General features: G+C 36.8%; 1 protein-coding gene across 1 annotated transcript in view; it reads right to left on the bottom strand.

The window, feature by feature from the left end:
• The window catches only part of ELL2 (elongation factor for RNA polymerase II 2), a 71,167-nt gene that overhangs the window by 39,416 nt on the left and 4,774 nt on the right, over nt 1-26,977 (bottom strand). The window contains exon 2 of the mRNA XM_060009133.1: nt 14,190-14,237. Within this exon, the coding sequence (XP_059865116.1) occupies nt 14,190-14,237 (48 nt within the window). The remainder of the gene's footprint in view (nt 1-14,189; nt 14,238-26,977) is intronic.

The following is a 26,977-nucleotide window of genomic DNA, read 5'->3' as shown; positions in this document are numbered from 1 at the left end:
AAAGAGCAACAAGATGTATGATAGTCAGGGGATATCATTTTATTAATTACATTTTAGTCACATCTTAAATGACAATTACAAAAGAATGTGTATAAATATGAGGTCTTATGTGCCATTTCTTGATGGGAATTAGTGCCAAATATTTGAAGGATACCAAAGATAGGAAATGGTGTCCTTCTGCCTTATTTCCTTTCCTTTGTATTTTATTTTATTTTTTAAAAAAAAAATTATTTGTTTTATTTATTTATTTTTGGCCATGTTAGATCTTCATTGAGGTGCGCGGGCTTCTCATTGCGGTGGCTTCTCTTGTTGTAGAGCACGGGCTGCAGGCACGCAGGCTTCAGTAGTCGTGGCTCATGGGCTCTAGAGAGCAGGCTTGGTAGTTGTGGTGCACGGGCTTAGCTGCTCTGCGGCATGTGGGATCTTCCGGGACCAGGGATTGAACCCGTGTCACCTGCATTGGCAGGCGGATTCTTAAACACTGCACCACCAGAGAAGTCCTCCCTTTCCTTTTTAAAATGCTTTCTTTACAATTGGATCCCTTTGTATTTCCAGTTCTAAGTTGGGTATACCTCAATGGTTTGAGAAGAAAAAAGTGAGAACTTCTCTTTTACACACAGATGACAAGGGAACAGGGCAATCAGACTACATCTAGTATTCTAGATTACAGGCTCTGGAGCAATCCTGCCCAGTTTCCAATGCTGGCTCTGGAATCTACCATCTGTTACCTTGGGCAAACAACTTAACCTCATTAATTCTCAGTTTCCTTATCAGTAAAATGTGGAAAATGATATTATTCACCCTATATGATTGTTGGAGTTTAAAGAGATAACTCATCTAAAGTGCTTGCAAATAATGATGCAAATAATGATGTATTCCTCAGCAAATAATGATGTATTTGATTTTTAAAGTAATTTTAAAATGGTAATGGACTGATAAGCGCCCTGTGGATAATCAAAAAAGTTGATAATATACTTATTCTGAATTCTTGGTATTTACAAAAGTAAGGGGCTAGAAACCTTCAAGGTCAAAACTTACGTGTTAGCTTAAATAAAAGCCAAAGAAGCTATCTGAGAAAACAAACAATCCAAAAGACTAGCAATATTTCTAATTGTTCCAAAGTCAACATACACAGAGATAAGGTACAAGAATGAATCAGCCACAACAGGTGTCCATGGAAGGCTGAAAAATTACAGATGCCTGCTGCTACTCTAGAAGGGTAGCAAATACTCCTTGCTTCCCAAGTGTGTCAAAGCTATAGATAGTCTTGAAAAATGAATAAAACCTATAGTATTCTAATTTTTATAGATTTCTTTCCAAGCATCTACCCTGAAAATACGTTCCTAAGGTAGGATCCATTTCAATAGAAAATTTATTTCTTTTCAGTTTTCATACATCAAATTCACTTGCTGATTTCCTTCAAGCCTTCAAGAAGTTTAACTGTTTCTGATTTTACATTGATATGCACAGTAGATCAAAAACTAAATTAGAAACTGCAATTCTCATTTCTAAGAGACTTAGTTCTGATGTAAATAAGAGGGCCTGTGAAGTCTCTTAGATCAATTGATTTATTATTGTGAGAAATACAGGACAAAAATGATTCATTTTTAAGGATGGTATGCCTGGGCCATTAGCAAAGCCAGAAAACCCATCCCTTCAAACAGAGAAAGAGACATGTTGGTAAAGGAAGGGTGAAGATATTTTACATATGAACAACTAAGGTAATTACTGTATTTTAATAATTTATATCATAAAACTGTTGATTGATTATCTTCTAGATAGTTATTTGATTCTGCTAGGAGGCAGACAACATGGGTCCCTCTAGAACAATGAAATTATACAAGGTAGCAAAACATTTTATCCTCTTGGCAATAATTCATTGCATTGCCCCTTTAAAAAGATAACCATATCACTAGGTTTCATGAGACATTTGGCTCCTCATGACTCAATCGCCTTAAATATTTTTGAAAAAAGTTATATATATATATATATATATATATATATATATATATATATATATGTATGTTACAGATTCTGAAATTGTAAAGTTTAAGACTTTATCCAAAATTAATCCTGGATTCACAATTATCTTATTTTTCAAGTTCTCTAAGGAAGGAACAGAACACTATCTTCCTGAAAAAGTAAAACAAAACACCAAGCATCCCTAGTAGAAAGTTTTCCTTTACAGCCAAATACAAAACATTTAAACAGCTGTGGAAATATGTCAGCATCATCTTACTGTTCAGTGGAAATGGAACACCTCAAGTTCCTGTCCCTCCTTCCTAATCTGTGAAAACTGACTTTAATGAATTACTAATACAATGAGATTAGGAGAAAACTAAAATGCATTCAGATTAGTATTAAGAAAGAATTTCTTAGTATTGATTAGTAGAATATTACTATATTCATAAATACGGCTATGCCTTACATTCTCACTCTAAAATAAGATATCCCCAATATAACTTACTGAGTGATTACTAGACACTCTCAACTTTTTAAGTTCTATAAAAGATTGCCCTCTTCCTATGGCTGCTTAATTAAGTACCAACCCTCTAACACTGTGAGCCCAATTTAGCTATCTTTAATCATTCTCTATTGCATTCTGAGTTTTATTGCCTGAAGCTCCCTAGGAATCTTATCTTTTTAAATTCAACTGACTACTACTATTCATTCCCATAATCTATTCTTTCTAGACTGGACCCATTCCCAGGACACTTCACAAGACCACTGTTCCAAAATGTCAACTGTTAACTCAGAAAGGAAAGTGGCCTCTTCTCCCATGTTCTTGATAATACCAGGAACTCTGCCTTTACCTTCCTTCCGCTGGGGAGACAGATCACAGAGGGGAGAAAACTTTTTTTCTCCACTGATAGATGACAAAGCAACTCATTAAGTAGTTGACTAGAAAGATATTTAGCTGGTGTCTAGGTACAGATAACTTTGAGACCTGCTTTCTCTTTTTGTCAACCTGTTTTGAAACCTTGAATATTCAGCCTTTCTCCTAGATTCTTGACATATTTAAACTTGGCATCTCAAAACATTTCTTTTATGTTTATAGAACAATTAGGAAATATAGATAAACAAATCTATCTCATTAGTAGGGTAATTAGTAAAGCAATGACATTCTGGAGTATAGCATTTCATTTTCTTTTGCAGATTTCTATTTGTGTTTGTGTATTTATTTTTAAAATTATTATAATGGTATATATAATATCTTATTATTAATTAGGAAGAAGAAATGACAACTGCAAAAGTTTCCAACCTAAATCCATGGACAGTCTTGCCATTTACCACTTATATATTCTCTTATACCCATCAGGAAAGTATTACAGCTCTTTAGACAGAATAACTTGACTACACTTAATATTTGGTATTTTATAACTTTTTGTTGCTACCATAGATGAGATCATTTTTACACTGAAACTCCTAATTGCTAGTGCTTAGGGAGGCCAGTGATTTTTAAAAATTATATATATCACTTATTGGGCACTTTCTGTGTGCCACTTTGCTAACCTCTAAGATAAGACTTTGGCCTAGGTGTTTTGACTTTAGGTTTGAGATACGGCTAAAGAAATGGTTTAACAAACAATAAGAATTTCAAAATCTGCACCCATATACATACCTTCCCACTAGCTACCATACAAGAACTTCCTTTGCTCGTATCTAAAGCCAATCTCTCCTCTGAGCAATTAGACCCCATCTCTCCAACCTACTCGAGGACATTGCTCCAGCAAGTCTTGCTCTTTCTCATATCAACTTTTGCTTTCTACTGGATGACTCCCATCAGTTTATAAATATTCTGCTATTTCTCCCATTTTAAAAGAAACTCCTCTTCACTCCACCCTACCACTATTAAGCCAGTGGTTTTTAAACAGTTATTTCTGAACTGACCACCTTACTGAAGGAAATACTGTAAGTTTTTATAGTTTTTCACTTGGTTTATCTGCACATACTGGCAAATTTGCCCCCACTTATCTATTATCCATAGCTTTTAGTTAATTTTCTTTTTCATTACATTAATGAGCATTCTCCAAACAATATTAAACTACAGAGATGAGAGTGGCCATGTGTATTTTATTGCTAACATTAAAAAGGATATTTCTGGGCTTCCCTGGTGGCACAGTGGTTAAGAATCCACCTGCCAATGCAGGGGACACAGGTTCGATCCCTGGCCCAGGAAGATCCCACGTGCCGCGGAGCAGCTAAGCCCACGTGCCACAACTACTGAGCCTGCACTCTAGAGCCCGCGCTCTGCAACAAGAGAAGCCACGACAATGAGAAGTCTGCGCACTGCAAAAAAGAGTAGCCCCCGCTTGCCTCAACTAGAAAAAGCCCATGCGCAGCAACGAAGACCCAACACAGCCAAAAATAAAAACAAACAAACAAACAAGCAAATAAATAAATAAAAGGATATTTATATTTCTGTTGTCTAATTATTAAGTATGCTAACTGGCTATTAGATAAAGATAATTTTCATCATGTTAAGAAAGAATTCTTCTTTCTATTCCCTACTTAACTAAAGTTTTAATCCAGATTTAATATTGAATTTTTATCAAATGCCATTTTGGCATCTATTGAAATATGTTTTGGTTTTTCTCATTTAATCCATGAAGATGACAGATTATAAATATACAAGTATATATATTTATATTATTATATTTAAAGTTAATGATAACGAGAACTTTATGTAACATTTATTTCTTCAAAATCAATATAGCCTGTTATGAAGCTTGACGACATAGTGAACACCTGTGAATTCACTGTCCAACTTAACATTAGCAATAATATATCTACCCATTGCTCCTCTCCTATCTCTTCTACCTGCCTTTCTCTACCAGAGATAACAACTATTCTAATTTTTGTGATTATCATTCCTTTATTGTTTTTAATAATTTTATCACGTGTGTACCCACACAATATATTGTTTGACTTCGCCTGTTGTTAAATTTTATAAAAAATGGTGTCATACCATACATATGTAGTCTTCTACCCAGAGTTTTCACTGCCATATTGCACAGAGCTCTAAGTCACTGCTTTCACTGTTGTGTACTCTTCCACTAAATCAATATGCCGCTGTTTACCTCTATTAGCCTGCTATTGTTCTTAACTAGTGTGAACAAAATTTGGCAAAAAGGGCTTCAAATCTCCTAAATGTTAAGAAGTAAAAAGTATCAACACTCATAAGTATTCACAACTAAACCAGTATTCTTAGAAGTCTTTAAATAGAGCTTTATAACAGAATTCCACTATAAATACACTTTTTTTCTTCTCACTACTGGACTGCCAAGTATAATTAAATACTATAAAATGTCCTTTGGAGCAGTTTCTTGAAACTCCTTTTGTTCCAAATCCCCCAATACCAATGTCTCCTGGACAGCTCCATCTTGATAGAACAAGGTATGGAGTTATTATCTGAACACCTCATGGACATCATGTCCCAAACTAAACACCCCATGAGTTCTGCCTCAGTCTGTTCTTTCGTCTATTTTAGATCTTGAATAATGGCCTCACCATCCAACCAAATGCTCATCATAAATATGGTGCCATCCTCAACTCCGCTATTTCCTTTCTCCCCATACAGAAGGAATAACTAAGTTAAGGTAGCTACTGGATAAACACGTTAAAATGCAAATCTGATCACATGACTCCCTGGCTAAAATTTCTAAAATTAAAAAAAAAAAGATGGTCATCTCCTGTAGTGTTTTTTAAAGCACAGACTGTGACCCATTGGAAGGTTATGATGTTATTTTAGTGGATTGTGATCAGGATTCTTTTAAATTGAAATAGAAAATGTCAGAGTATACTGGCAAAGGATAAATACTGTGCTGTGAAACTTTTATTTTAGCTGTGTGATGTGTACACTGATATCTGTAAAGGGTCACAATGTAAAATGTTTTTTCTTACTCTGACTTGTTACTAAATGTGTTTGAAAGAATCTACTGTAGTCAGTGGTCCCCTTCAGAAAATGATGAAAATTATGAACCTTCTCCTGAGAAGAGAATGTGTACATACCTACATAAGTGCATATTCTTATCATATTCTTAATTATAGTGAACCTAGCTATTATAATGAAATCTAGGGGGAAAAATTTTAAAAGCCAGACTTCCAGACCTCATCATAGACCCCCAGGGAGACTTTATAGATAAGAAGCACTGATCTCCAAGGTGAAATTCAAGCTCCTTAAGAAGGTGGCAACTTTTGCCACACTTGCTTACCACCTCTCTGAGACCTCCCTGACTGTCCTGCTTCCTCTTGCTAGCTGGGGAGATACTCAACAAATGTTCGTACGAATGTCAGAATAAAATGCCCATTGAACATTTATTATAGGCAGGTAAATCAGTGTAGTGATGAAAACAGGCTCTGGAACTAGATGCCCAGGTTTGTGTGCTGGCTCCTTTACTCACTAATTGTGTGAGCTTTTACAAGTGGTTTAACTTCAGAGCCATAGTTAACACACTAGCAGAACAGGAATATCTGCTTCATGACATCCCTGTGAGGATTAAATGAGAATAATATATATAAAGTGCTTAGTATAGGATTCTTAGCACATAATAAATATTCAATAAATTTTAGTTATACTTATTGAAAAAAGTTGGAATCTATAAGCAAAATAATAGATGACTGTGCATTTCTGGTAAATACAGTACAAAGTATAAGACCAATTAGAGAGATTTGAAAATTCCTAGCCTGATAAGGGCAAATTCATTAGCCTCAAAGCATGTCTATGAGCTTTTTAAGTCTTTTAAGTCAGTAAAACTCTTTTCTTCTAAACTTGTTTTCAAAACAAATTACTTTTGTAAGGTTTTTAGCCTAAAAACAAATTTGAGAACATTTTAATTTCATACTCTTGTTCCTTCCAGTTTTAATCACAAAAATAGTTATAAAAATTTACCTTCCCTATAAATTCTCCAGATTATCTAACATATGGAGCTAAAAAGCAAACCAGTCAAGGGTGGGGTCAGGAAAGAAAACTTTTGAAAAGATTCTAGTTAGATAAAATCTTATTGCAGGATATAGAAACTCTCTAAATACTCCCACTGCATTGCTGTAGTTAAGCTGCCAGCAACTGTATGACTATGTACCATTGCATAATATAAAATGCTGACAAACTATGACACAGTACTAAGATGCTGTTGATAATGAGATATATTCTAATTCCAAAGACGTTAAATGTTAAAAAGAAAACAAGCCTTGGAATCAACAACATATAGTAATTTTGTTGTGTTAAATATTGTTTGAAGTAAGATCTGCGGCTTGGACATATTCTGCTAAATTGTTTTTCCTGCTTTAAATTTTGAATTTTCTTTTTAATAGAGCTCTTATAACCTCTTTAATAAAGCTCTTATAAGGATAAGGCCTTGCACATAGTAAGAAGTCAAAAGATATTTACATACTGCTTGTGGCTCAAATTTAGGGGTGGGTTAGTTATAAGAACCATAAGTGTTATAAAATGGTTAAAGATTATTATTTTCCAAGCTTAAATAAGTGAGTGCTGTTAAGTGACAATGTCTGTAACATAAACAACTGAATTTCACAAGTTTCAGTTTTTGGTGGGAAACAAAAAGGCAAAACCATCAGATTCAGATTTTATTGACAAACAGATGGTGTCAGGAACAAGAGCTGGAATTTCAAGGTCCTATTTACCTTTGTCCAAACACTGTCTACCGTGGTGCTTGGTACAGTGCAAATATTCACAAACGCTTGTTGAATGAAGATATTAAGCTTAACTGACCGCTAAGAAGGCAGTTAATGGTATTTGTAGCAAATTCAGATTTCAATCATAGTTCCAATGGCTGCTTTCCAAAGTGACTGCAGTTTGGTGAAGGACAGAGCAGGATGATTTAGTCTTCAACTCCTTTATGATCGTGCTTTGGGACGCTTGTCCTGCTGTGGCCCACACTGGAGCCTGTGTGGTATACACTGAGATAGCTTCCTCAGGCAACACAACCATACAGTCAAAGTCACCCTCCCACCCTCACCATTCTGCACGTCTCCTTTATGTCACTGGTGTCTGTAGTGGTACCTGGCCATGATTTGTGAACTTAGCTCTCTACTCTTTTTTATTTAGAAACCCCACAGGTAATTCTTATCCAGAAAGAAAAGGAGAGCAGAGGTGGGTGGCAACATAAAATAGAGAAGTTGGTCAATAGCTTCAAACTATTATTCAGTTATTGTTTGAGATAATAGGAGTTTCCAGAAATGTCAGTCCATACCACTGGCCAAATATGATATTTTACATATATATATATATATATACACACACACACACACACACACTGTATATTATACTATATACATAAAAAATTATATAAACTTTGATATATATCAAAGTTAAATATTTCTTTCAAATTGGGTAATTTACCATTGTATTAATACCTTAATAAATTAACATGTGGTTAATGGGTTATAATTCAATGCAAATATGTTATCTACACATGTTAACCACTGTAATATTAAAAGAATTAAAACAGAACTGCCATAAAAGGATTTAATTTTAACACCTTTGTAGTATTAACTACTTTCAGAGCTGAGTGTATAAAGGTAGCTGTTAGTCAGCAACCTTTGAGCAGACTGACTAAACACAACCCTTGGCAAAACCAGTGGACTAGCCAAACCAAAAACAGCAGGGGAAAGCAGAGTGCAGGCATATCATCTAAGAAGGAATGACAGTGCTGGGGATTTATTTTTATCTCTGCTGCTGTTTCAAGCAGATAGTTATCTTTGCTTCCTGAGTATCAAGTAGATTAGAGAAGGGTAGTCTGTGGGAAGTATTTTCAGGTGGGTTGAAATTGGCTACTAATTTCAAATACTGTATAATTTAGTTTTTCAAACCCAATCTTCTCTCCAGCCCCCCAAAAGGAAAATAAATAATTAACAAAATATTTCTGAATGCTTTGCTAAGTTTGGAAGTTAAGAAAAAAAAAAAAGAAAATCCAACTCTGTTCTTTAGAGTTAATGGCTCTACTGCAAAAATTTTAACACTATTCAAGCCTTTAAAGTTAGCAGTTAAATGCTGATTTCATCTTCAGAAGGTCAGTGTGCCTTTTTGGAAGGCGTACATTTAAAAGCTGCTTGACTGGCTGTTCCTTGCTCATTCTTAGAAAAATGTGTGTTACTCAGTATTTCACAGGAGACATAACATGGTACTTATAGACAATATTTTCTGTCCTCATCTTAAGGTTAATTTCTAAATTACATATGCAAAGCAAACTTCTATTTTTTAAAGCCTCTGAGATTGCTGAGTCTGAAGTGAGCAATTAAATTAGACAGAATTGTGGAACAACATTCTCATAACAAATACTGAGTTAATACTGAGGTCTGGAATCCTATTTACTGTGACAAAGTTAACATTATTTCTCACTGCCCTGGGACAATCATTCCCTGCATGAGTCGCTGATGCCACAGGCAAGTCCACTCTGCAAGGCTGACACAGGCCAACAGATGTGGCCATTATTTGCTGTTGAAAACTTTGCCATTTCAGATTTTATCTGAATTATAAACATATCACAGATCTACCTTTTTGTGTATGAGTGTGTCCATAAATTTTAACAGACCTTCTGGAATTTTACATACCTATTTCCAGGATATAATATTTTGCATCTACCGAAACCTTTGTTTAAAACCCTGATTCATACCAATCAGAAATACATAAGCCTTGTTTCTGAGAGTCTCCTGTATCTATAGAAGTTCTGAAAGGAGGGTTCTGGATAAGCCCTACATTATTAATTCTTTCCTGAGTATTAGTCTATATATGTTTGTCAGATTCTGAGTTCCCTGAGGGCACAGCCCATGTCTTACCCATCCCTGTATCTTTGCACACAAAGCACTCAGCAAAGTACTTGGCACCAGTAAGGGCTAAAAGAATGTTTGTGCAATAAATAAGAAACAAACAGAACAATAAACCTATTAGCACACTCACTGATTAGGCACCTGTTTATAGTTTATTGAGTAATTATGTTAGTAGATAACTGCATCAGTAACAACTGCCATTACTTGAAAATACTGAGTTAACTTACTTCCAATACTTCTCCTTTTACAGCTGTGTGGTATAGTGGGGAGAATTTTCCCTGGCAGAGTGAAGACCTAGACAGTAGTTACAGCCGAGTCTGCATCAGCTGTGTGTCTTTAGATAAGAAACTTTCAACAAACATAAAAATAAAGAGTAATTAGTTTTTGTTTTTTTTTTTGGGTACGCGGGCCTCTCACTGTTGTGGCCTCTCCCGTTGTGGAGCACAGCCTCCGGACGCGCAGGCTCAGCGGCCATGGCTCACGGGCCCAGCCGCTCCGCGGCATGTGGGATCTTCCCGGACCAGGGCACGAACCCATGTCCCCTGCATCGGCAGGCGGACTCTCAACCACTGCGCCACCAGGGAAGCTCAAGAGTAATTAGTTTTTAAAATTTTACTGAAACACACATTTTTGGAAAATTTTCACCTGCCACATTTTCGGTATCCAGTGAAATATGAGACAGAACTACCGTGATTTGGATAAAGCTTGCTCAACAATAAAGATGCAGCTTTTGTAAACCATGTGCATTATACCATTACACCCCTCTGAATGTTATAACTTGAACACCTCAATACTGCAGCCATGTGAATCTTACCAGCTACCTTTTCTATTCAATTAGAATGGTCTATAAAAATGTACAATCCTAGTACACCTTTAGTTATGAGTATCCTAGGTATGGATTAGAACTGCAAGGATAATTGGTTGAGCCATACTCTTAAAAATCAACAAGGTATTTTTGGCTGATGTATTCAGCTCCTGATGTTCATCAGTTTTGAAAACACAATTAACTGTTCCTATAGATACTTCCTCATCTTTTCAGAATCCATAAAATGCCTTCAACGACCATTCAATTTCCTGACTATGCTTTTCCACTAAGGGAAAAGGGTGAGATGAAGTGTGAAAGACAAATTTTCATTTTTTATGCTATAGAAGCTGCTGCCCAACTGTGATGATAAAAATCCAGGTAATCAATGATTCTCAGAATTTTCACTCTTTAAGAGCATATTGCTATACTTTAATGGTCCAGTCTGCATTTTTTTTTAGAAGAAAACTTCAATTTAAGAGAACATGTTCAGGGCTTCCCTGGTAGTGCAGTGGTTAAGAATCCGCCTGCCAATGCAGGGGACAAGGGTTCGAGCCCTGTCCGGGAAGATCCCACATGCCGTGGAGCAACTAAGCCTATGCGCCACAACAACTGAGCCTGCACTCTAGAGCCCGCGTGCCACAACTACTGAGCCCACGTGCCACAACTACTGAAGCCCGCGCACCCAGAGCCCATGCTCCACAACAAGAGAAGCCACCGCAATGAGAAGCCCGCACACCGCAACAAAGAGTAGGCCCCGCTCGCCGCAACTAGAGAAAGTCCGCACACAGCAACAAAGACCCAACGCAGCCAAAAATAATAAATAAATAAAATAAATGAATTTATAAAAAAAAGAAAAAGAGAACGTGTTCAGGCACAAAAGTAAATATGCTTAAAAGTTGACCAGCCAAGACCCAAATTCTGACCTTCTAAAGACATTATAGAGGGGGGAAAAATCCTATAATTAGTAACAAGGAACAGCATAAACATGCAGTGCTTAGCATCAGGGAAAGAGGAAATAATCTTAACACTAAATGTTCACTTTTGAAATGATATTTTAACAATATTTCAGTTGTATTTCAAATATGTCTATATAGGACACTATCATGATAGTTAATGTATATTTTCAATCACATTTGATGTAAAACCTGTAAATTTGTTAGACTTGCCACATTCTTTCTAGAGAAACTTTCAAAGTATCTGAAACACTATATTAAAAGACAACTAAAATTTCTCATTGAGAAAAACTCTTTTGTGGGAAATCTAAATTAAAACCTTCCAATTTAAAGTCCTAAACATTTTCCACGTAGGAAAACTCTGTAAGTATACTTCTTCAGATAGTTTTTAAAGCAATCAGCACCGGCAATGTTAAATTATCGTGGCTCTCAAGAAAAACAGAGGAACACTGTACAGTAGACCCTCACATTTGTGGCTCTGTGTATTCCCTGTGGGCTGTGCCAACCCACTCTCTCCCCAGTAATGACTCTTTGTTTTTACTAAGTCCCAAAGGGCTGGTGAGAGCGCTGCAAAGAGAAGGGGGGGAGGGGTGGATGGAATGCAGCTGCAGGCTCTGAAACAATGCTGAGTCCATATATTTTGTTCCCAGTTAGAATAATAAAAAGGGGACTGTGGTGGGGGGTGAGGGGATGGAGAAGACAGAATGCAGAATAAGCAAGGTAGGGCCAAGTATCCTATAGCTCTCATCCTGCAGCACTCCCTCCTCTCTCTGCATTCATACTCTCCCAACTCCAATAACCATTCATTTGGTTAAAAAGCTTATCTGTTAAAATTCAAACACCCATTAAGATTTACACCTATCAGTCATTTATATCTAAATTACTTTTATCAGTGAACTATATTCAAACAAAGAATAGAGTAGGAAGAGAGAATGGAGCTTGCAAAGATAAACTGGGGAAGCTTGGACACAGAGATAGGAAAGTTTGGGGGAGGTACGTAGGAGATTTCAGAAAGGGAGGTCCAAGGTTTCAAACAGAAACTGCCTGCTTTGTAAAGGTACCTAGGGCCTGGGGGGTAACTGGTATGCTACAGAAAATCATATTCCTTCTAAGACTGCTAAAAGCTACATGTTTCTGCATCAAGAGCTTGGAAGCCTGCACATACTGGTTCCTCATTATTCAGTCTAGCCTACTGCCTCCTAAGAAAATGTCCTTCACTTGCATTTCCCTGGCCTCCACGTCCCAACTGGGAGAATGAAAGAATTAAGGGAAGAGGGAAGAAGCAGACACCAAACAAGGTGTCAGCGGCTAGTGAGGGAAAAGCAGCTCAAACCCCACTCTTCTCCTCTGGGTACTGCCCTCTCTTCCCAGATAACCCTTTACTGAAATAGGTAGCCCTGCTGAGCTGAAGAAGTCAGGCCTGCCTCTCGAACATCCCTTCAGATATTGTTGATGCCATTAAAATTTGTAAGAAAATTCAAGAAGCCTCACGTAAACAACTGACACTAATACCTCAAAAATAGTATCAGCATGCGCTAGAGACTATCTAAAAAGCTATGAAACAAAATTCAGAAGAATGCTTGTTCCATTTAGGATCCCATTCATGAACACTCAGTTACTGGGGAGAGAAAAAAAAGGACTTCATTGTAAAGCTATCATGTAGAAGCAAACCTCTGACATCCACACACAAACATCTCCTTCAAGTTAACATTCCACAAGATTTAGAAGTACTCTTACTTGGTGTTGAATGATACAATTAATCTCCTGACTCTTGAAATGTTTTCAAGTTATAAAGTTTAGAAAGACTGTATTTATTCACATTGAATTTTTACATTTTGTGACATAAACAAAAATTCACAAGTGTATAGATTTATAATAAATAGGAATATGATCTTCCCCCCTCAGGCTGCCTTTTCTCTAGAGCTCTAAAATCCATTTACAGATATTCCAAATCTCCATACTGTAGACAGTATATAGAGACAAATTCAGAAATGCATATTAATTTAAATGAAGGAATGACTGAGTCTATTTAATTAATATTAAATAGTAATAGTAATAATTATGAAATAATATTGACGCTACTCCTGAAAAGTTTATCATCTATTACAAATACAAAATTCATAGGTGCATTTTATTAGGAGTTATCATTTATTATACTTCTAAATCCAGCAATAAAATAGACAATATTTTGTTTATTCTGTGTACTAGAAAAATTCAATTTTCTATATATACATTTCATTTCCTAGTATTAAAGTCCATAGACAGCAGAAGTTTGTTAATATTAACAACAATCACATAATCATAACTTGCCTGAAATTAATAATTCTTTATGGTTACTTAATTGTGGTAAACAAAATATAATCTCATAATACTATGATGTATGTTACACTTCAATAAAAAGGTTAAAAAATCAATTATCTATGACTTGGAAAAAACTACTCTCAATATCTATACCTGAATTACTTAACTAAATCAAGAAGATAATTCAAGTCTTAAAGGTGTCATAAATTTACATTTAGTTACAAAGTTCACAAAATATGAGTGACATTATATTAAGAGGCACAGGTGAAAACAAATTTTAAGACGTAAATATAATAACGTGTAAGATTAGATTTTCTTGCTAAAACAATAAGAGTACTCACCCCTTGGAGCCCTTGGAACTGAATTGAAGGTCGAAAAGGAATTAAATTCTATTAAAAGAAACATAAGAAACAAACACGTCAACCTTGGTTACTGGGACATGGAACTAAATGATTAAACTCTAAACCTATGCACTTGGTCAGTGCTATAGTCTGTGAAAATCTTTTCATTACATACTTAGGTTTATATATCATTATATTAAGATGCCTTGATAAATGATACTGCACTGCTGACATTTCTCTGAATACACAACCGAAGGTATCTTTTGGCAGTGTAGCTAATCACGTTTTTGAAAATGACTGACATGATTTGGCAAAAAATGATCAGTGTACTAATTCAATTTTACATGAAAAAGTATTATGGCTTAGTTTCTTGATATGTTTTTTAAAAAGGTAGGGGAAAGCAAGAGATAGTCAAAGAAACTTTGCAAAACTCTTAAGAGGACGCTAGAAATATAAAATTAAAATATTTGAGAATGAACTGTGGTTTCCATTTTCTCACATTTTACCAGAGATTAGTTTTTAGTTGAGGGTCAAACAGGTTACCAATCTTCTCACAAGCTTCTCACCAGGAGAATATAATTTCTAGAACAATGTTTTGTTTCATTATGAGCTTTGTCCTGTTCATAATTTTTATATTTTCTCATAGAGTTGTGTATTTAGAACAAAAGCTGAAACTGTAAATATCTACCAGAGTCTCAGGCATGATTTCCTGTACCTAAAGTCACCAGTATGGGACCGGTTCACCACTACTGGAACGCTTTTCCAAACTGCTAACAGAAATTCATGGGGAAATCAGATTTGGGTAACATTTTAATAGTAACACATCAGCCTGTAAACTATTCTTCATACCCTCATATCCAAACCCAATGCACAAAAACAAAAGCAGTGGTTTCTGGTCTCAACTCTACCTTAAAGAAAAATACAGAGGCACCCATATGCCCCTCCCTCAGCCACTGCACATTAACTACTACTTACCAGGTACTTCCCAAAACTTCTCTACAGATTTAAAAGTTTACTAATCAGGATTACAATAAACTAAGGAGAAATAAGGAAAGGATAAGTACTTTAAAAGACAGATCATCTGAATATAAAATCAAGTGGTAGCATTAACCATTCTATTATTATTTATAAAAATGGATAAACATCTTCTTGAAGAAAACATAATAGATACTATTATCATTGTTCTACCACCATAAAAAGATTATTTAACTTTAGACTTATCAGCAGAATCAAAGCACTACTGGGTGACAAAATTTATTTCTTGGTGTGGGAGAAGTAGGTAACAATTTTTCATAGTGATTCATTCTAATTCACAGTGTTTTATGAAAATATAAAATATAGATTAACGCTAACTTGAATTTCCTTAGAGGGAGAAAACCTCACCCAAACCTACCTTCCATAGCTAAACCTCTACCTGAAGTAATGGTAGCTTGCGTGCAGAAGCCCTGGGGAGGCCCGCTTTGTGTGTAAGTAGGTGGCACTACAATTTAGGTAAGACAGGTGGAGGTTCTAGCTTTCAGAATATTTCAATCAGCCCTGCCTCCTGCTCTCTCTTCAAATCACAAACACTGAACATCTCCTCTGAGGCTGGTTACACTTTCCTCTCTGACTCCTTGCAGGAAGGTTATCTTCAGCTCACCACTGGAATTTGAACTTCTCTATCAAGTTCATCAATTCTTCTTGGCCAAACAAATGCTAACTTTCCTCAATTTTCAAATTGCTCACTTCTTCACTGGATGTCACCTGGAGAAACCACTCCTCCTAGCTCTTTGATCATGCCTTTCACTTTCCTCTTTCTAGATCCAGTCTCCCCTGGAGGCTCACCTTGCCTATTTGGTGATGACTCTGAATCTCTTCCCTATTCCTCAACTTGGCATCTCTCTGCAACTTGCAACTTATCATAGCCTAGGACATTCTGCATTAGAAACTCTCAATGACAGTAAAATTGGCAAACACTAAACCACCTCCGCCCCTCGCCAAACTGGCACCTCTTTCCTACTTTCTGGCAAGGGTGCTTCTATCTTGTTGGTTCTCCAGGCTCACAACCTTAAGTTTAACGCACAGCCTCTTCTCCCTCTCCCCTCACCGCATTCTATTAGGCAATCGCACACTGCTAGAATCACAGAATACCAGGTCCAGAGGTACTCCAGTTGGTGCCCAGCCCCACCCCCCACCCTTAACCACAATGGGCCATGCGTCCCATTAATAACTAAGCTAGGACCAGAATCTAGGACTCAATCTTCCTGTTTTGCCATACTGTTTTTCTTCTACCATCTTGGGCTCCACACACATCTGTTATGGTAGATCCATGGGCACTTGCTCCTTTATGCCAGAGTTCGCATTTTAGTTGGAGAACATTTGAAAACGATTAAATATTGTACTAGGCTAAGTACTGCTGGGAGGTGCAGTAAGGATTCTCACAAAGAAGAAAAGTATGGGTTAGAAGAGATACTAGAAAAGAGAAAAGGCTCATGGAAAAGATGGCTCTTGAGTAGCAATTTTGAAAAGACAAACTCCAGGGAGATGGAGTGTCCTAAGCAAAAAAGCAAGGAGACAGGAATGGGTACTGTGCAGGCAGACGGCAGGTCTTTTCACACGTGAAACATAACATAAAGGATGAGAATTGGACCTGGTGATCCCTGGCTAATCTATCCTTGACCTCAAAATTTGTCTTCAGTTTTAGCTTCTATCCACTACAGAATAAATAGGACAGTAATTTAAATTTCAGACCTCATAATTTCTAAATAATTTCTAAATTTCAGACCTCATTATAATTTCCAAGGTTCAGCTTCTGATTAAATAAAAACTAAAAAAAACAGTTTTTTTTTTTTTTTTTCTGTAAGGACCATGTATAGTAAAGGAACATATATAAATATTTGTGTTAACATTTTTCATTAAAAAAACAAAACCCTCATCTATGGAGTAGTTGTGGGTGCTTATCCAAACAGGATAAACTAGGATTACTGTTGCTGAAAAACTTTAAGATATCTAACAACCTACAAGAGAAAAGTACATAAGAGAACCTCAAATCCTTTATTGATTTTAATCCCAGTTTTAGACAAGAAGATGTTAGGTACTATGCTACAGTTCCTGAACGTTTTAAAAAATGCAACAAGAGAGCCAGCTAGAATGCTATACCACTTTTTATGCTTCTGACTACTGTGTCAATGGGAAAGGTACCCGGAATAAGTTCTAAAAGTCAATACCAGGACTTACCTGGTAGTCCAGTGCTACAGAATCCATCTTACAATGCAGAGGACATGGGTTTGATCCCTGGTCAGGGAACTAAGATCCCACATGCTGAGGGGCAAGTAAGCCCGAGCGCCACAACTACTGACCTCATGCACCTCAACTAGAGCCCTCGCTGCAAACTACAGAGCCCACGTGCCCTGGAGCCTGCGTGCCGCAACTAGAGAAGAGAAAACCCACAGGCCACAACTAGAGAGAAGCCTGAGTGCCACAGTAAAGATCCCGCGTACCGCAACGAAAGATCCTGCATGCCACAACTGAGACCCGACGCAGCCAAAAATAAATAAATAATAAATAAATAAATCTTAAAAAAAACTGAACATTTAAAAAATAAATAGTCAATACCACTATAAGCAAATGTCTCAAGCATGTTAGTTTTTCACCTAAATGTTTTTTAGTCTAAGTTTAACTGCACAAACATAACCTCAACTCATTGTTTTTTGGGGTTTTTTTTGCGGTACGCGGGCCTCTCACTGTTGTGGCCTCTCCAGACGCGTGGGCTCAGCGGCCATGGCTCACGGGCCCAGCCGCTCCGCGGCACGTGGGATCCTCCCGGACAGGGGCACAAACCCGTGTCCCCTGCATCGGCAGGCAGACTCTCAACCACTGTGCCACCAGGGAAGCCCTGTATATTTTTTAATGCAATCCAGTTTTAAAAGATAATGTAATTACAGGTGGCCAAATATGATATGGCATGTTTTAGAATAATGTTTAACTTACTAAGTACAGTTCCATTACATATGGAAGTTCAATAGGACTTCAACTTTTGATTTTTAGCTTTAATTAAATATTTGCACCAACTGGCTCTTTTGAAAATCAAGTAACTCTAGGGTTTAACTGACTAGTACTTGAGCTATAAATAAGATAGTGATCTAGTATCTTCATCCATCCAAGAAACAATGCAGACTGGAACTGGCTAGGGAAACCATTTTGATAAATGCTTTCAACAAGGTGATGTTTTATAGTCAAAAGATTCTGTTAAACTCTTGGTTGGTTCACTGATTTTAGATTTCCTTGAATTAACCCTCTGTATTTCTCAGAGAATGTAGGGCATTCTTAAGCTTAGAATAAAAGTGTAGACAATACTAAAATGCTCAAAAGTTTAGTTCTTGACATCTGCCACTATAATAAGCCAATTCTACTGCAATAAAAACTGCTCTATGACCAAAGAAATCTATGTCCACTTATTTCCAGGGACTATGCCTTGTAATATATACGGACTATAAAAGTAATATGTAATTTACTAAGTAATGTTACTAAGTAATTTTAATTGTACTGAGTAATATTAATTTCTGACACGATTCTTTTAGGGTAGGAGGGAAGAAGCAAAGCTCAGGTTTCTTTGGGGATAAATAAAAGAGAGTTACTTATCCTATAAAAGTTGTTATAACCATCTCTTGATTATTTACATATTGCTTATCCATCCAAATTAAACCTATGGTTACTTTTATTCTATCAACCACTATTGGTTTTGTCAACATACAACCATAAGAAATAGCATTCTGTTCTAGAAAAGAGTGATTTCTCTAAGAAACACATTATAGAGATCTTTCTAAGTTTATTCTCTAAGGTTAGAGATGTACTTGAAATACCTTCAGCTTCCCTTCTGAACCCATAATGGAGCTTTGACTCAACTTAAAGTGAACTCTTTAGTTATTTAAAATTAACCAATAGGTATTTATTAAATACTTCACATTTTATTTGTGTACCTAAGCTGCATTATAAGTCAAGCTAAAGATAGTGCAAAAAAGGGCTTCCCTGGTATGGCACAGTGGTTAAGAATCCACCTGCCAATGCAGGAGACATGGGTTCAAGCCCTGGTCCGGGAAGATTCCCACATGCCACAGAGCAACTAAGCCTGTGCACCACAACTACTGAAGGCCGCACGCCTAGAGCCTGTGCTCCTCGACAAGAGAAGCCACCGCCATGAGAAGCCCATGCACCTCAACGAAGAGCAGCCCCCGCTTGCCACAACTAGAGAAAGCCCACATGCAGCAACGAAGACCCAAGGCAGCCAAAAATAAAATAAATTAATTTAAAAAAAGAATATTTAAAGATAGTGCAAAAAAATTTTCCAAAGTCAAATATAATTTTGGAATTTTGTGTCAAAACCAGAAAACTGTCTATAAATGGTGATGGGTCAGGTGACTGCTTTAAGTGAGATTGTTTTACGAAATGATTATAGCCACCTAGTTACTATTTACTGAGCGCTTAAAATGTGTCAGGCCAGTGTAATCACTTTTACTATCACCTGTGGGAATTCTCAGAACACCCTTGTGGAGTAGATACTATTATTTCCACAGGATTCCACAGGTAAATCCTGTGAAATCACATACGGTTACACAGCTAATAAGTGACCTGGAGCTCAAACCCTGGCCTGTCTCCCTTTAAGAACTAAGCACTCTACACAGCTAGCCTCTCCTGCTCCTCCTTAACAACAGTTATATAAAATGTGAAATATCTGACCGCTACAGAATTAAGAACTGGTAAGAATCAATAGCTCTTTGGGGATCACTTCTTTGGTTTTGCACTACAACTTAAGGAAAATATCAGGCACTTGAATTTCTTTTCACTTATGCAAGTAAATAGTAAAAAGTATTTATGACTTATCCTGGGATACAATTTAAGATAGATCTTTCTTTCCTAAAAGAGGTACTATACCATTTAAAGAACTGTGGTTATAATTCTTTTATTTAAGAAGTCATTTAATTCTGCTCTTTAAAACATCACCTGATAGAGAAACCAAAGACTATCCAATAATTATATTTTAACCACGGTAATAAAAATAAATCTAAGCTGGGAAAGAAGAGGAAGAAAAAAAAAAGATGGAGTATAAGCAGACAGTAGCACAGGAAATCAGTTAATCCTGAAATCAAATATACCCAGCTCTTGTCAAAAGCTGGCAATATGTTTAGTATGTTTAGAATGATAGTATGAATGTGAAATTTTGAGGTAATCCAAAGATACCTTAGTAAACGGTATCTCCTTCTTTGCCCCAATCTTTTATTAGATGCTCCCCCACCCCCCGGGGGAGAGAGAGAGAGGGAGTCATTAAGTTTCACAAAATCTAGTATTTTGCTTTGTCAGTCAATCCAACCTTACACATCGCAGAAACTCCTTCTCTGCAGATTTGGAAGAACCAGATTAAAGAGCATTTGGAATAAAGAATAATTTCTTTCTAGCCTTTACAGCATAGAAAAGAATGAAATATAAAGGAGATTCTCGAAACAGTAGGGGGAAGTCAAAAATCTAATTTATTTAACACAGTCCTTGTTTTTAAAGATAGTTTCTGGAAAACTGTAGCTATCTGCTGCAGGCCAAATTTTAAAAAAATTATTATTGTCTTAAACGTTACTATTCCATACAACTCTTTAAAGGAATATGGAAGGCAAAAATCCAAACTGAACAACCACCTAAAAAGTTACTTACTGTGAACAAGCCCTTATAACAATATTTGAAGCATAATATCCCATCATTTTTTTCCAAGAGAGCGCTTAATGTGGACTTTATAATTGTGTAATAAGCTTACATGTCAAATCTGATTATAAATACAAATGAAGATTTGTTCTTTGGGATCATGATCTCTAGTAAAGTATAAGGAGAAACAGTAAAATAAACTTGGATTGGAAGATGGGTATTATTTTTAAAATAGTAGAAATTTGTAAAATGAAGCATCTACAACAAAGGGAGCCATTAGAAGGCTTGAAACTTGGAAACTACATGATCACACACACTTAGTGTTTTAAAAAGATAGCTTTGGCTGCTGTGTGGAGAATGGACTATTGGGGAAAGAGTGGAAGCCTGGAGGCTAGATGGAAGTCCATGGCAGTGGTCCTCAAGAGAGATAATGGTGGCTGGGACTGGAGTCGTGGTGATGGATGAAGTTAGATTTCAGATTTTTGAAGACTGACAGAACTTGCTGATGGATCAACTAAGCCAAGAAAAGAGGATATAAAATCAAGGAATACTAGTCAATTACTAGTCAACTGGTGATGAGTACTGCCACTTACTGAAATGGGGAACACTCATGAAGATGTAGGTTTGAAGGGTGAAATCAAGAGTTGTGCTTGGCAAAAATAAACTCAAAATGGATTAAAGACTTAAATGTAAGGCCAGACACTATAAAACTCTTAGAGGAAAACATAGGCAGAACACTCTATGACATAAATCACAGCAAGATCCTTTTTGAGCCACCTCCTAGAGAAATGGAAATAAAAATAAAAATAAACAAATGGGACCTAATGAAACTTAAAAGCTTTTGCACAGCAAAGGAAAACATAAACAAGATGAAAAGACAACCCTCAGAATGAGAGAAAATATTTGCAAATGAAGCAACTGACAAAGGATTAATCTCCAAAATTTACAAACAGCTCATGCAGCTCAATATCAAAAAAACAAACAACCCAATCCAAAAATGGGCAGAAGACCTAAATAGACATTTCTCCAAAGAAGATATACAGATTGCCAACAAACACATGAAAGAATGCTCAACATCACTAATCATTTGAGAAATGCAAATCAAAAATACAATGAGGTATCACCTCACACCGGTCAGAATGGTCATCATCAAAAAATCTACAAACAATAAATGCTGGAGAGGGTGTGGAGAAACGGGAACCCTCCTGCATTGTTGGTGGGAATGTAAATTGATACAGCCACTATGGAGATCAGTATGGAGGTTCCTTAAAAAACTAAGAATAGAACTACCATATGAACCAGCAATCCCACTACCAGGCATATACTCTGAGAAAACCATAATTCAAAGAGTCATGTACCACAATGTTCACTGCAGCACTATTTACAATAGCCAGGACATGGAAGCAACCTAAGTGTCCATCGACAGATGAATGCGTAAAGAAGATGTGGTACATATATACAATGGAATATTACTCAGCCATAAAAAGAAACAAAATTGAGTTATTTGTAGTGAGGTGGATGGACCTAGAGACTCTCATACAGAGTGAAGTAAGTCAAAGAGAAAAACAAATACCGTATGCTAACACATATATATGGAATCTAAAAAAAAAAAAAAGGTCTGAAGAACGTAGGGGCAGGACAGGAATAAAGACGCAGATGTAGAAAATGGACTTGAGGACACGGGGAGGGGGAAGGGTAAGCTGGGATGAAGTGAGAGTGGCATGGACATACATACACTACCAAATGTAAAATAGATAGCTAGTGGGAAGCAGCCACATAGCACAGGGAGATCAGCTAGGTGCTCTGTGGCCACTTAGAGGGGTGGGGTGGGGGGAGGGTGAGAGGGAGACGCAAGAGGGAGGAGATATGGGGATATTTGTATATGCATAGCTGATTCACTTTGTTATAAAGCAGAAACTAATACACCATTATAAAGCAATTATACTCCAATAAAGATGTTTAAAAAAAAGGAATTGTGTTTGGGTCTGTTAAGTTTAGATAACCTATTAAACTTTGATAAAGAGATCAGGTGTTGAAAATTAGTGCCTGGAAATGGAGGAAGGTCAGAGCTGGAGATAAATATTTGGAGGTCGTTAACATATAGATGACATTTAAATCCACAGGACTAGATGAGCTCACCTAGGGAAGTGAATAGATAAAGAGAAGGGAACTGGGATCTCCAACTTTCAGAGGCCAGTCAAGCAGCGGATAATCAGCAGAGGAGACTGACAAAGAATGGCCAGGGAAGTGGGAGGAAAATCAGGAAAGTGTTTCTAGCAGGAAGGAGTAGTCAACTGGATGGCATGATGCTGAGGTCAGGTAAGACAGGAACAGAGAGATGACCACTAGATTTGACAACAAGGGACCTAGTCAGGTGCAATCTCAGGGATGTGATGGACACAACCCAGCTGGAGTGGGCTGAACAGAGGATGGGAGATGAAAAAGCAGACACTACTTCTCAGACATATCCTCAAACATAATCCTCTCTTTAGGTGTCCCCTTGCACAGAGACTTTATTGTATGTATGTATGTATGTATGTATGTATGTATGTATGTATGTATTATGTCTGCTTGTTTCTACTAAGGTACGAGCACTTTCTGGACCATCCCTGACTTATTCAACTTTATATATACAGTGCCTAGTACTATGCCTGGCACATATCAGAAGATAAACAAACACTGGCTAAATGAATAAATGCATATTTGACAGTTATAGGTATAATTCCTGTTCCTACCTCTTAGTCTTTTATTAAAGAAAAATACATCTCAAGACACTCAACTGAGTTTTTACCACATGGATGTGTTTTCTGGCTATCTGAGGCATCATGGTTTCCAACAATGAAAACCAAAAGCCATGATACTAAGTAAATGTCTTTTAAAAATCTGCTAACATGTAAATTTACAAGTAAGCATATTTAGATCCTAAAGTATCTCAAAGAATCTTATTTGAAAGTTCATGCCTGGCTCCACCCTTGAACAAGCTCACTCTTCATGGGAAAAGTCTTCTAGCTAAGGTTATCTCCATGGACCATGAACCAAGTGCCCATAACTAGTCCATGACAATGTATATGTATAACAGAAGTTTCATGTACTCATGATTATTTTTTGGTTTGTTTTTCACAAACTGTCAAACAAAAAAAAGAGAATCAAAACACCAAAACAGAAATGAAAGTAATCTGGAAGTGAAAACACTGACCCTTGCAAGGCCTTTAGGAATCTTTTAAAAATGATGCTTGAAATGTAAATCCAGGCACATTGTAGAGAGTTACTTAATGTTTCAATAATCACTTGGGACAGAAACCATGGAAAGTATGATCTTCACGTTAAAATCAAATTCAATTTTCATATCATCTGTACTCTACGACAGTCTTAAGTGCAATTTATAGAGAACGTTATTGGATAAGGGAAGCCTATAAAAATCCGAGCAAAATTTGAAAATCCCTGTTCAAAACCAAAATTTCTTCCACCTAATAATTTCAACTTCCCCCAAAACATTACCAATCCCCAAAATTTCCATCCAAATGGAAAAGTTTGAGACATGTAAATAATATAGCATTGTTCTAGTCTAGCCTCAGACCCAAATATACTTCTCAAATATAAAACATCTAATCAAACCTAAGTCTAGTCACCAAACAACAGACTGAGTGAACGTCGACTAAAATGGTACTTTATCTCCCCCACCCCACCCCACCCTCCCAATAGCTTCTGATTTCCCTTTTTTTTTACTAAGGGTACCCCTCCTAGTGCTGATGGCTAGAAATTTCCATTTAACCCTGTTCCTTTAAAATCTGTTATTGAGTTCTATAGATTCTATTCATCTGTAATGTCTTGTCTCTCACTAGCATCAGTTTAGATCCCACTCATCTCTGACCTGGACCACATACTTCCTCCTAACTTGTCTACTGCCTTCCAGATTCATCTTATACTCATCATGCACACTGAGGCCAGTATAATCCTAAAGCATTAGCTCAAATCACCTTAAATTTCTACTCAGTGTCTCTCCAGTTTTGAGAGAATAAACTCCAACCTGCTCCAGTCTCCCTTTCCTCTTAAATCCAACTATATTTTCTCCAACACTCGAGGTTAAGTGGAACAAGGATCTTCCTTGCAATTCTCAAAGCCTGCCTTAGCTTTTCTACTGCTGTCCTTTCCTTTCCTGTGCCATTCCTTCTGCTGGAGATGTGATTCCCCCCATCTAGTCTCTGCCTGTTAAAATCCTAAAACCCAAAGATGTTTTTTAGACCAATAACATATAGGATCCCCAACAAGAAAGAAACTTATGCTCCTTGTCTAACAACCTAGTTATTATTGAACTAGTAGCAAATGCTCTGACTACTGAGTTCAATTCAAGGTGCTAATTTGATTCATGGATCTTTACGGAGCATATAGTCTAATTAATAAGATTCTCTCTTTTTATATCCTATATTAAATTGCTAGCCATGAGATTCCAGGTTTGGCCTTTGCTGGCAAAATATTAGTGGAAGCCCTTAAACCAGTTCTTCCTAAAGATTTAACGTGGCTCTAAAGTGCCATAATGCCACAACCAAAATAGTTAGATAGGTAGATAAATTGAAAGGAAGGGAGGGAGGGAAAGAAAAGAAAGCAATTCTCCATAAATCTGACCTGATTTATGCCATGTTTTTCAGCTTCAATTTGGCTGTAGAGACACAGTCATTAATTTACTGTATTCTACTCCAGACCTGCTTTTCTAGATTTTTGCATTAAGTCATGGGAAATGTCTTATGGAGCTGAGGTATGCAGGAGAGTCAAATGTGCTGTGGTTATATACATGCTCTTTTCTTTATTCTAAAACTCAGCTCACCTTACATGAAGAAATGCCCATATCATCACATTTTAGGGACATCTTCTCAAATACTCCAAATACATTTGACTCAAACTGGCAAATAACTGGGCTGAACTCTGGTGCCACGGTCCTGAGCCTCTCTGTAGTCACAGCAAGTTGTTAAAAATGACCCAGCAGTGGTTCTCCTGAAATTCTCATTTTTCTCACTTTGCCGGCTTTATCACAAATTACCTAATAAGCGCTATGTGCACAGCTTCCATAGTTTTTCACAAGTGCAAATGGAGCAAATGGAAAAGTTGGATCTGGTGACTGTCCTTGATAAGCTTTCCTGTAAATCATTCCGAGAATTTTACACCCCTTTCCTTTTAAATTCTTTTGTTGAACATGTTCCAATCCTTCACATATGTTCTTTCTTTCTCCTCTCAGTTCTGGTGCCAAGGTTCCCTGTCTATCTCTTTAGGCAATCTGGCTACTGCTTTTCACTAGGAGGAGCACCCTTCTTTGCACTGAACACCTGATCAGCTGAAAAAACTTTTCAAACACTTATTGCAAAATGGGGCACAAACTTGACTTTCCTTGATAAAAAGCATTTTAATATCAAGTTCAGCCTGAAGATGGGTCTAAGTTAAAGTCAATAAGATTAACTTATTTTAATTAAAACTGGCTATATTTAAAAACTGCAACAAAAGGAATCTGCTAAGGCAAACCTCATTGTTTTACTTAGTAAACATGTCAGCAGCAGTGGCAGCTCTGTGCTGGCAGGTCTGGATGCTTGAGTGGTGCCTTAAGGAGAACAGGGTCTTCTGTATTTGTAAAAGCAGATTATTGAACACACATGTACACACTCAAAATTGTTTGAGGGCAGGCACAAAAACGAAGAGATAGGAAAAAGTAAGGTATGAGTCTTTTTGTGCCTTAAACCACAATGAGTCAAATGCTGATATGTTCACGAGGTAAAAAGAAAGGAAAGGAGAGGATATCTCCTACTCCATGACCTGTGGGATCGGTGATTTTATAAGATCACGGAACACATTAAAGGGAGCTATTGTGAAGAACAGTAACTTTAGAGGTTTACATAAGACTTTATGCTTTGACTGGAAATAACAGTATCTAGTAATACTGAAAGAGACTGAATTCCTCATGCAAAATTAAACGTAAGTATATTTGTACAAATTTTCAAAACACTACCATTTTCCTAGAAGACACTAATCAAAGCAGGGAAATTTAAAGCCAATAATTGGAGTTGGCAAGAGAATGTGTTAACAGAATCCTTCTTAAAGTCATCTCCTTTCTCATCTCCAGGCATAGAGAATGAATG

Source organism: Delphinus delphis, chromosome 3 (assembly GCF_949987515.2).
Source record: "Delphinus delphis chromosome 3, mDelDel1.2, whole genome shotgun sequence".
Lineage (NCBI taxonomy): Eukaryota > Metazoa > Chordata > Mammalia > Artiodactyla > Delphinidae > Delphinus > Delphinus delphis.
Note: the sequence above shows the minus strand (reverse complement) of the source record. Positions and strands in the feature narration are given on the sequence as shown.